The following is a 12,058-nucleotide window of genomic DNA, read 5'->3' on the forward strand; positions in this document are numbered from 1 at the left end:
TGCCAAATGTGGGAGGCAAGAAAAAGAATAGAAGTTGTTGAAAAAAGAGTAAGTTACCAAACAATACACATCTATGTTATCTGTGATGGAGGCCGAGTAAATGGAGTATAGAATATTGTTTTCAAGTTATTATAGTTGAAATGGAATTTAATGGATGGTCCCATACTACCTTTTTTTTAGGTCCACATTTACAAAAAATCATTATTTATTTGTGTTATGATTATGTAGTAGTTTAAAGTGTCATAAAATTCTTTTACCAAACTAAAACTTCGTATTGTGAATTAAGAGATTATGACTAAGTCCTATGAATATATATATTTTTTAAAAATAATTTAAGATCAAATACCAAATTTATTCTTTGTGTTCATTTACAAATTCAATATTCACTCGTGTAGTACTACCATATTACTGTAAAATATGAAAATTGTATTTCTTTGGTAATAAAACAAATAAATATATCTTATATTAAATTAAAATTGTCATATGAATTGTTTCGGATTCGACATTGGCTCGACTATAACCCAAACTTTAAAACTTGTACTCTTATCTACACCAATTTATTGTTTGGTTCAATCTTAACTATGGTTATATATACAATAAATTAGGTAATATATCCGAATGTTTTCAACCCATAATTAGTTGTCATACCATAATTAACTCTCACAGCACTCCTATTTAAATATGTGATTAAATTCACTGTTAACTACTTTACATAAGTAGAATTAATTTAAATTCTCAACATTATCTATTACTTATTTTTTGAACATAACCCCTAATTATTATTTTCTTTCTTTTCTGATATCTGTTTTATATAAACATACTACTCCATCCTTCTAATTTAAAATTGCCTTTAATGATATTGACACATTTCTTATACTAATAGTTAGTTTTGTTGATTTCCAATATAAATAAAATATAATTTAATAATATATTTTTAATAATAGTAGTTAGAGGAATGCATATGTGGGTAAAGGTTTAAAAAATAATGGTAACTTTCGGGTGAAAATAATAATAAATTTTTTCTTTGGTATTTTAAATGGACAAATGATTTGAAACTGATTTTTGTTTTTTCAAAACTGACACATATTATGAGTCTGATGGATTAATTAATTCTCTTCCATGAAAGGGCGTGTTACTTAAAACCATATGAACTATCATTAAAATTGATATAATAATAAACTTTCATAATTCAAACAATTAAAAAATACACCTTTATAATTACAGATAAATGTAATAAAAACAAATCATCAAATTACAATTACAAATACTTTTATTAAAAGAAATTAAAATGTTCTAATCAAACATAGGCGTTTTCGTGGTGTAGTTGGTTATCACGTCATCTAACACACTGAAGGTCTCTAGTTTGAGCTTGGGCGAAGCCAAATCGTGTTAACTCTTATTTAAGTTTTAATGCTTACCACTATATTTTTGTAAATTTTACAATGCATCAACATTAATTTCAAAAGTTAATTTACAATTTAGTGAATCAACTAAATAATTTATTTTTTTAATGAGCCAATCAGACATGTAGTAAGAGAGAATATAGCTACATTACATATTATTTAAAAATGAACAGGACGGAGAACGAAGTTGATTAAGCACTTTGAAGACTATAGACACATTGCGATCAAAACCATACCAGACAGACCGTTATGACTAGTTGAAGAGAAAATGGAACGGTGTCATGTCCAATTTAAAATAAGAACCTATAAAACAAAACCATAAATCATCTTTTTAAGTCTTATAGAGAGACTGGCTCGTTTTTTTATCTTGATGAGTGTGGAAGTAAAGGATAAAATACTTATACTGGGTGGCAAATGTGGGAGGCAAGAAAAAGAATAGAAGTTGTTGAAAAGAGAATAAGTTCCCAAACAATATACGTCTATGTTATCTGTGATGGAGGTCGAGTAAATGGAGTATAGAATATTGTTTTCAATTTATTATAGTTAAAGTGGAATTTAATGGATAGTCCCATACTACCTTTTTTTAGGTCCACATTAAAAAAAAACATTATTTACTTGTGTTATGATTATGTAGTAGTTTAAAGTGTCATAAAATTCTTTTTCCAAACTAAAACTTCGTATTGTGAATTAAGAGGTTATGAATAACTCCTATGAATATTTAAAAAAATAATAATTTAAGATCAAATACCAAATTTATTCCATGTGTGTATTTACAAATTCAATATTCACTCGTGTAGTACTACCGTATTACTATAAAATATAAAAATTTTATTTCTTTGGTAATAAAACAAATAAATATATCTTATATTAAATTAAAATTGTCAAATGAATTGTTTCCGATTCGACATTGGCTCGACTATAACCCAAACTTTAAAACTTGTACTCTTATCTACACCAATTTATTGTTTGGTTCAATCTTAACTATGGTTATATATACAATAAATTAGGTAATATATCCGAATGTTTTCAACCCATAATTAGTTGTCATACCATAATTAACTCTCACAGCACTCCTATTTAAATATGTGATTAAATTCACTGTTAACTACTTTACTTAAGTAGAATTAATTTAAATTCTCAACATTATCTATTACTTATTTTTTGAACATAACCCCTAATTATTATTTTCTTTCTTTTCTGATATCTGTTTTATATAAACATACTACTCCATCCTTCTAATTTAAAATTGCCTTTAATGATATTGACACATTTCTTATACTAATAGTTAGTTTTGTTGATTTCCAATATAAATAAAATATAATTTAATAATATATTTTTAATAATAGTAGTTAGAGGAATGCATATGTGGGTAAAGGTTTAAAAAATAATGGTAACTTTCGGGTGAAAATAATAATAAATTTTTCTTTGGTATTTTAAATGGACAAATGATTTGAAACTGATTTTTGTTTTTTCAAAACTGACACATATTATGAGTCTGATGGATTAATTAATTCTCTTCCATGAAAGGGCGTGTTACTTAAAACCATATGAACTATCATTAAAATTGATATAATAATAAACTTTCATAATTCAAACAATTAAAAAATACACCTTTATAATTACAGATAAATGTAATAAAAACAAATCATCAAATTACAATTACAAATACTTTTATTAAAAGAAATTAAAATGTTCTAATCAAACATAGGCGTTTTCGTGGTGTAGTTGGTTATCACGTCATCTAACACACTGAAGGTCTCTAGTTTGAGCTTGGGCGAAGCCAAATCGTGTTAACTCTTATTTAAATTTTAATGCTTACCACTATATTTTTGTAAATTTTACAATGCATCAACATTAATTTCAAAAGTTAATTTACAATTTAGTGAATCAACTAAATAATTTATTTTTTTAATGAGCCAAACAGACATGTAGTAAGAGAGAATATAGCTACAATACATATTATTTAAAAATGAACAGGACGGAGAACGAAGTTGATTAAGCACTTTGAAGACTATAGACACATTGCGATCAAAACCATACCAGACAGACCGTTATGACTAGTTGAAGAGAAAATGGAACGGTGTCATGTCCAATTTAAAATAAGAACCTATAAAACAAAACCATAAATCATCTTTTTAAGTCTTATAGAGAGACTGGCTCGTTTTTTTATCTTGATGAGTGTGGAAGTAAAGGATAAAATACTTATACTGGGTGGCAAATGTGGGAGGCAAGAAAAAGAATAGAAGTTGTTGAAAAGAGAATAAGTTACCAAACAATATACATCTATGTTATCTGTGATGGAGGTCGAGTAAATGGAGTATAGAATATTGTTTTCAATTTATTATAGTTAAAGTGGAATTTAATGGATAGTCCCATACTACCTTTTTTTAGGTCCACATTAAAAAAATCATTATTTACTTGTGTTATGATTATGTAGTAGTTTAAAGTGTCATAAAATTCTTTTTCCAAACTAAAACTTCGTATTGTGAATTAAGAGGTTATGAATAACTCCTATGAATATTTAAAAAAATAATAATTTAAGATCAAATACCAAATTTATTCCATGTGTGTATTTACAAATTCAATATTCACTCGTGTAGTACTACCGTATTACTATAAAATATGAAAATTTTATTTCTTTGGTAATAAAACAAATAAATATATCTTATATTAAATTAAAATTGTCAAATGAATTGTTTCTGATTCGACATTAGCTCGACTATAACCCAAACTTTAAACCTTGTACTCTTACCTACACCAATTTATTGTTTGGTTCAGTTTTAACTATTGTTATATATACAATAAATTAGGTAATAAATCCATAAGTTTTCAACCCATAATTAGTGCTCATACCATAATTGACTCTCACAACACCACTTTTTAAATATGCGATAAAATTCACTGTTAAATACGTTACTTAACTAGAATTCATTTAAATTCTCAACATTATCTATTACTTATTTTCTGAACATAACCCCTAATTATTATTTTCTTTCTTTTCTGAAATTTATTTTATATAAATATACTACTCCATCATTCTAATTTAAAATTTTCTTTAATGATATTGACACATTTCTTATATTAATAGTTAGTTTTGTTGATCCCCAATATAAAATAATTATAATTTAATAATATATTTTTAATAATAGTATTCAGAGGAATTCATATGTGGGTAAAGGTTTAAAAAATAATGGTAACTTTGGGGTGAAAATAATAATAAATTTTTCTTTGGTATTTTAAATGGATAAATGATTTGAAACAGATTTTTTTTTCAAAACTGACACATATTATGAGTCTGATGGATTAATTAATTCTCTTCCACGAAAGGGCGTGTTACTTAAAACCATATGAACTATCATTAAAATTGATATAATAATAAACTTTCATAATTCAAACAATTAAGACATACACCTTTATAATTACAGATAAATGAAATAAAAACTAATCATCAAATTACAATTACAAATACTTTTATTAAAAGAAATTAAAATGTTCTAATCAAACATAGGCGGTTTCGTGGTGTAGTTGGTTATCACGTCAGTCTAACACACTGAAGGTCCCTAGTTTGAGCTTGGGCGAAGCCGAATCGTGTTAACTTTTATTTACGTTTTAATGCTTACCACTATATTTTTGTAAATTTTACAATGCATCAACATTAATTTCAAAAGTTAATTTACAATTTTGTGAATCAACTAAATAATTTATTTTCTTCAATGAGCCAAAGAGACATGCAGTAAGAGAGAACATAGCTATATTACATATTATTTAAAAATGACTAGGATGGAGAACGAACATAATTAACCACTTTGAAGACTATAGACATGTAACACTCACATATAATATATGCCTAGAATACATATTATACATAGTGTAATACTGGTACTGAAATACATAAGTGTCTAGCAGCACAATATACATATATAAATACATTTCTAAAAAACATAATGTGGCATAAATGTACATAAGAGTGCTCAAAATAAAACTACTGATCTAGATCATTAGACAATGATCTCAAAAATATCTACACAGCGGAAGAAAAGCCACCAGTCCTTAGGTAAGCAAGACATCACTCTATCTTGCCCTTACCATTATCCTGCTCAGAACCACCTGAAAAATAATCAACAACATGGGGTGAGATAATAATCTCAGTGGGTTCCCTATCTTATGGGTCCACTCGGCTCTACAGGGTTTTCTAATCAATATTTAACTCATATCCAACTCAAGTCAACAAGGGAACGAAGACTTGAGCGATGGGAAACTAACTCGAATTGTATGGAAACATGCATCTGAGTTCTCATAACCCAACCACAATCATTATTCAGATCACGACGCATCAATTCCCGAACGGACTTACGTTTAAGCCAGACCCAGTTCATGCATGCTCGTATGATTCGACTTTCGTGGTGGATATCGGGTCCTCTATGAGGTTTAATCCCCAGCTCAAGCGATCGTCACCCGTTTGGGACTCTAACCCACCTAGGGTATCTTTCACGGTATGGGACTCTAACCCACCTAGGTGTCCACCTTTCCCCCATGTCCGCCATGGTTGGGGCTCAAACCCAATTGAGGCTCGAATCATTGGTCCCACATCCCAATGCTTACACGTCTAAGTATACCAATAGAGATGTGTACCTTCACAGAAAACACAAATTCTGAATACATGATCGGTTCTGCAGTCATCGGTTCCACGAACCATAACAAAATTCATCAATCATAGGTGACTTCATTCACCATAATACACAACAATAACTTGGCATGTTCCATACAATGTGTCTCGTTATAAATCATGGCAATAATTCGTCCACGACCTCCACATAAGCGTCGCACGAATGAATATCGTATTCTCGCATTATCTAGATTATAAACCTCACTCATGACCTAATTTCAACCCTAGGTTAACTCACTAGATTCATCATTTAGTTTTCACCATTAACATGTATTCAACATAAACATAACATCACAATTGATTAATGAATGGAAGAATGCAGCTAGAAACACTTAAGAAATGGATTTTTAGGTTTTTAACTTGAGTCAATCGATTGGTTAGGGAAGCCCAATTGATTGGTTCCACTCACATTTCTGTTTTTCAAAATTTGCTGAGTGTCAATCGATTGATCCTGAGTATCAATCGATTGATCCTGCTAAAAATTTCCACTATTCATATACAGCAAGTGTGTGCAATCGATTGACATGTAGTGTCAATCGATTGGTCCTGTAAAAATTTCATTTTTCTGCTAAACCAAAGGCTGTCAATCGATTGATAGCAGAGGCCAATCGATTGGTTCACTCAGATTTTCATTTTTCCACCTTTCAAAACACCATTTTCCTCTGTAACTCCATTTCCAATCAAACCCACACTCCTTCTTCCAACACATCCATCTAACTACATGCTCATATACACATGTACAAAAAGAATCCCAAGTTCATAACTACAAGGATTTCTACATCATAACATAACCATAACAAATCATATTATCATACCAATCACAAAACACATCAAGGCACATGTTCATGAAAATCAACAAGAGCAAGAACATATTCATCTTATAGCATGGATATTCATGATTTGTCTAACATTCTACAACCCTAACTTTTCTAGAAACCTAAAGTTTCTAACTAGAACCCACCTCAAGAAATTGAAGAGGAGAAGTTGCGGAAGATGAGGTGAGGATGAAGATGATGGTGTTAGTTCCAAGCTCTTGCTCTTTCCAAGCTTCTTCTTCTACTCCACTAACCTTATTTTCCTTTCCTCTCTTGAGCTTTCCTATTTCTCTCTATTCTTTATGATACATAGAAAATGAAGTGGCTTATGGTAGGTAGTAGGTAAGAGATAATAACATGTGGTCACCAATTACCACAAGTAACATGTGGTTAGAAAAGGTTATAGGTAGTAACAAATATCTCAAGTGACACCACACTTGTAATATTTGTTCTACCGGAGCTATTGACCCATTATTAATGTATCTCGGACTTAGCTTCCGTGACTTAAACGGTCTTTTCAGTCTCAACCTCGGAGTCACCTTCAAAAATGCATGATCACATTCATCAAATTCCAATGGTCTTCTCCTGTGATCCGCATAGCTCTTTTGGCGATCTTGTGCTTTCTTTGTCTTATCACAGACCATCTTTATCTTTTTTGTTGTCTCTTGAATAATCTCCGGTCCTAAGATCCTTTCTTTGCCAACTTCTGTCCAACATAAAGGTGTTCTACATTTCCGTCCATACAAAGCTTCATAAAGTGCCATCCCAATACTTGCATGATAACTATTGTTATATGCGAATTCAATCAATGGTAAAAGCTCCTTCCAATTCCCTCCACTTTCAAGTACACAAGCTCTTAACATATCTTCCAGTGTCTGTATTTTCCGTTCAGTCTGACCATCTGCCTGAGGATGATTAGAGGTACTCAAACATAATCTCGATCCCATAGCTTGTTGGAATGTTCCCCAAAACCTTGAAGTAAACTTTGGGTCTCTATTGGACACAATGCAAGTAGGAACACCGTGCAACCTAACAATTTCTGAAATGAACAACCGTGCAAGATGACTTGCTTTGTAAGTAGTCTTCACGGCCAAGAAGTGCGCGGACTTAGTCAACCGATCCACAATCACCCAAATTGAATCATAACCACCTTGGGTCCGAGGTAACCCTACTGCAAAACCCATTGAAATACTATCCCATTTCCAAACCGGACCTCTAAAGGCCGTAATAAACCACCTGGCTTCTGATGTTCAATATTTACCTGTTGGCATACAATGCATTCTGACACATACTCTGAGATATCCCTTTTCATCCCAGGCCACCAATAGTCCTTCTTCAAGTCTTGATACATCTTCGATGAACCTGAATGTATAGTAAACGCCCCTTTGTGAGCTTCCTCCAAAAGATTCCTTTTCAGCTCTACATCATCCGGAACACAAATCCTTTGATTAAACATAATAACTCCATCTGGTGACTGAGTGAAACCTGGTTGAGTCGACATCTCTTTCAATTTCTCATCTCTCATTTGTCTTTGTCGGATTGTTTCCGTTAGGTTAGAAGTAACAATCAAATTTCCCATTATCACACCATCCTGCATCCAACAAAACTGAAGATTAAGATCTCAGAACTTTTCCAACAATGCGTATTCCAACATCATCAACTCAGCTTTATGTATCTCTTTCCGACTTAAGGCATCTGCAACCTTATTCGCCTTCCCCGGGTGATACTTAAGCTCAAAATCAAAGTCCTTCAAATATTCCATCCATCTCCTCTGTCTCATATTTAACTCCTTCTGGTCAAATAAGTATTTCAAACTCTTGTGATCACTAAACATCTCAAAATGCACCCCATACAAGTAATGTCTCCAAACTTTCAATGCAAAGACAACAACAGCCAGTTCATGATCATGAGTCGGGTAGTTCTCTTCATGAGGCTTCAACTGACGAGAGACATAGGCTACAACTTGACCATTCTGCATTAACACCCCTCCTAATCCTTTCTTAGAGGCATCACAAAATACTTCATAGGACTTACTAGGATCAGGGATGACTAAAACAGGAGCAGTCGTTAGCTTCTCCTTCAAACTCATAAAACTCTTCTCACATTTCGAATCCCATTTGAAAAAAAATTCCTTTCGAGTAAGTCTAGTCATTGGTAACGCTACCTGTAAAAATCCCTTTATAAACCTTCTATAGTAACCTGCCAAACCTAAGAAACTTCTGACTTCGGAAGCATTCTTCGGTCTTTCCCAATTAATAACTACTTCAACTTTATATGGATCCACCGATACTCCTCCTTGTGATATTACATGACCAAGAAACCTCACTTAGTTCATCCAAAATTCACACTTACTTAACTTGGAAAACAATTGTTTCTCTTGCAGTACTGATAGAACAATCCTTAAGTGTTCTCCGTGCTCTTGAGGAGTACGAGAATAAATAAGAATGTCATCAATAAAGATCACCACAAACTGGTCCAAGTAGAGTTGGAATATCCGATTCATATAGTCCAATAAAACAACTGGGGCATTCGTTACACCAAACGGCATTACAAGGAACTCATAATGGCCATATCGGGTTCTAAATGCGGTCTTTGGCACATCCGAACTCTTAATTCTTATTTGATGATAGCCCGATCGTAAATCAATCTTCGAGAACACACAGGCTCCTTTCCACTGGTCTAACAAATCTTCTATCCTTATCAGAGGGTACTTGTTCTTATTGGTAACTTTATTCAACTGGTGATAATCAATACACAACCGCATACTACCGTCCTTCTTCTTTACCAATAACACTGGAGCTCCCCATGGTGAGACACTAGGTTTGATAAAATGCTTGGTTAACAACTCTTCCAATTGATTCGTCAACTCTCTCAACTCTAGTGGCGCGATGCGATACGGAGAGACGGAGATTGGAGCCGTCCCAGGTATCAGATCAATAGAGAATTCCACTTCCCTTTCAGAAGGAAGAGAGGTGACATCTTCAAGAAAAACATCCGGAAATTCACAAACAATAGGGATTTGTGTAACACTCGGATTATCGCTAGGCTCCTTGATAAGAACCAAGAGAACTGACTTTTCATTCTCAAATAAGAAATTAACCATGCCAACCGTACCTTCCAAGATTGTAGTTAGCACATCCTTTGGAGTAGCTTCACTAGATGGAATGATAATCAACTTCTCTTCACAACCAATAAACACCGAGTTGGCGGAAAGCCAATCCATCCCCAAAACCACAATAACCTTCTTAAGTAGTAAACAAATAAGATAAATTTGAAAAATTCTACCATTCACCGAGATTGAACAATTTTCACAAATCAATGGTGTCTCAACCACATCATCCATGGCGGTAGTAACCACCATAGGAGGAGACAAGGGAATTGCTCGCAAGCCAAGATGCTTCATGCACTAAATTGATACAAAAGAGTGTGTCGCCCCATAATTAAATAATACAAAACAAGGATGATTATTGACGAGACACATACCAGCAATTAAGGCATTGTTTCTCTTAGCCTTCCTTGCATCTAAGGTATAAACTCGACTGGTACTCCTCCCCTGCATTTGATTCTTATTCTGAGGGCATTCCCTAGACATGTGCCCCTCTATCTGACAAGTAAAACACCTAATTTCACGTACATCACATTTTCCAAAATGACACTTCTTACATGCTTGACATTGAGGAGGTTGGTTAGGTCTTGCATGTTGCACCTGTTTTCCCTTGAAAGCCTGAGATCTAGGCCTAAACTGGCTTCCTGGCCTTCCTTGGTCTCTCTGCCCACTCCTGTACTGATCCCTTTCTTCTTGAACCTTCTTCAAACTGTTCTCAGCCACATAACATTGTCTTAATAGTTCAGCATAAGAAGTGAATTCCCTTTGAGAAACACTATGATAAATTTCACCCCTCAGACCAAAAAGAAACTGATCAATCATCCACCTCCTATCAGGTGCGTACGGGTCTTGTCTAGAATACTCAGCCATATCTTCGAACTTCTCAGCATACACAGCTACTGACATAGTTCCCTGCCTGAGCTGTTGAAATTCAAACTCTTTCTGCGTCCTCAAAGAACTAGGAAAATTGTAGATGTTTGATTGGCTACATTTTATGTTAAAACACTAACTGGACTCTAAGGTCTTGACTGATGTCATGACATGCTGTGGAGATGTTTGATTGATTGTATTGTGTGTTAGATCATCTAACTGTACTCTGATGTCTTGACTAATGTCATGACATACTTGAGTAGTATGTTGCAGGTTTAGCTAATACAGGATTTACTGAATGTCAAACTAGATGGTATAACATTCAGTCCTGATAGCAGGTACTGAGGTCTAGAGCAGTTAGTTGTCTGCTATAACTCAGTATTTAATTTCAGTCTGTTTAGGGAATAACAGACCTGGCACAAGGCCTACTGTCTGAATGTCAAACTGGATGTTATGACATTCATCATTGACAACATATACTGAATAATATGCAAATTGGTTTTCTGCTGCAGTTCAGTATGTATCTCAGTCTGTTCTTCAGGAGGACAACATACCATGGCATAAGGCTCTATGTGTAAATGTCAAATTGGATGTTTTGACATTTGTTACTGTAAGCTGGTACTGAAGTATATAGACTGGTTGGTCTTTGACAGTACAACAATTTGTACAGTCTGTTTTCAAGAAAACAGACTTAGCATATGGTATATGAGTTGGACGTCAAACTGAAAGTTGTGACATTCATTCCTGACAGCATATGCTAAATTGTAGGTTGTTTAGTTTTTCTGTTTCAGCAGTTTTCTCAGGCTATTCTTCAGGGAGTCAACAGCTGATCTAAAATCCAGGAAACAAACAACTGAGCTACAATTAATGAACCTAACAAATAGCCTATTTGTTAGTACCCTAATGTGTGGAAATTAGGTTAACTTGCGTGACCTTAATTTCAGGAAATACAAGTACAAGGCCCAAGTGCTGCAATATAAAAGGATGGCAATCCTTCATTCAGAACTAGGGGTTTTTAGCGTGAAGATTTTATTGTTCCACTGTACTTCACTGCTGTATTTTTGTGTGTCGTGTATTAGGTGTATCTTGTGAGCCAAGCAATTATCACCTAGATGATTGCATTGGACTAGGGTGTTCATTGAGTTGTAAGTGTTATGTCACTCTAAGCTTTTAAGCGTGAGTGTTGTGTATCTTGATT

The 12,058-nt window shown here is 33.4% G+C and overlaps 1 protein-coding gene across 1 annotated transcript; it reads right to left on the reverse strand.

The window, feature by feature from the left end:
- Window positions 1-9,210: 9,210 nt before the first annotated feature.
- Window positions 9,211-10,896, reverse strand: LOC127129853 (uncharacterized). The gene is made up of 2 exons (XM_051058968.1): window positions 10,368-10,896; window positions 9,211-10,265 (listed from the first exon to the last, which is right to left on the reverse strand). The coding sequence occupies exons 1-2, from the start codon at window positions 10,894-10,896 to the stop codon at window positions 9,211-9,213; spliced, it is 1,584 nt and encodes a 527-aa protein (XP_050914925.1).
- Between the last annotated feature and the right edge of the window lie 1,162 nt (window positions 10,897-12,058).

Source organism: Lathyrus oleraceus, chromosome 3 (genome assembly GCF_024323335.1).
Source record: "Lathyrus oleraceus cultivar Zhongwan6 chromosome 3, CAAS_Psat_ZW6_1.0, whole genome shotgun sequence".
NCBI classification, from domain to species: domain Eukaryota; kingdom Viridiplantae; phylum Streptophyta; class Magnoliopsida; order Fabales; family Fabaceae; genus Lathyrus; species Lathyrus oleraceus.

Excerpts from the sequence above, each read along its gene's own strand:
- LOC127129853 (XM_051058968.1), bottom strand. The coding sequence starts at position 10,896 with ATGTCAGTAGCTGTGTATGCTGAGAAGTTCGAAGATATGGCTGAGTAT. Across the intron at positions 10,266-10,367 it reads AAACAATGCCTTAATTGCTG|CAATTCCCTTGTCTCCTCCT; the intron begins GTATGTGTCTCG and ends TTGGCTTGCGAG.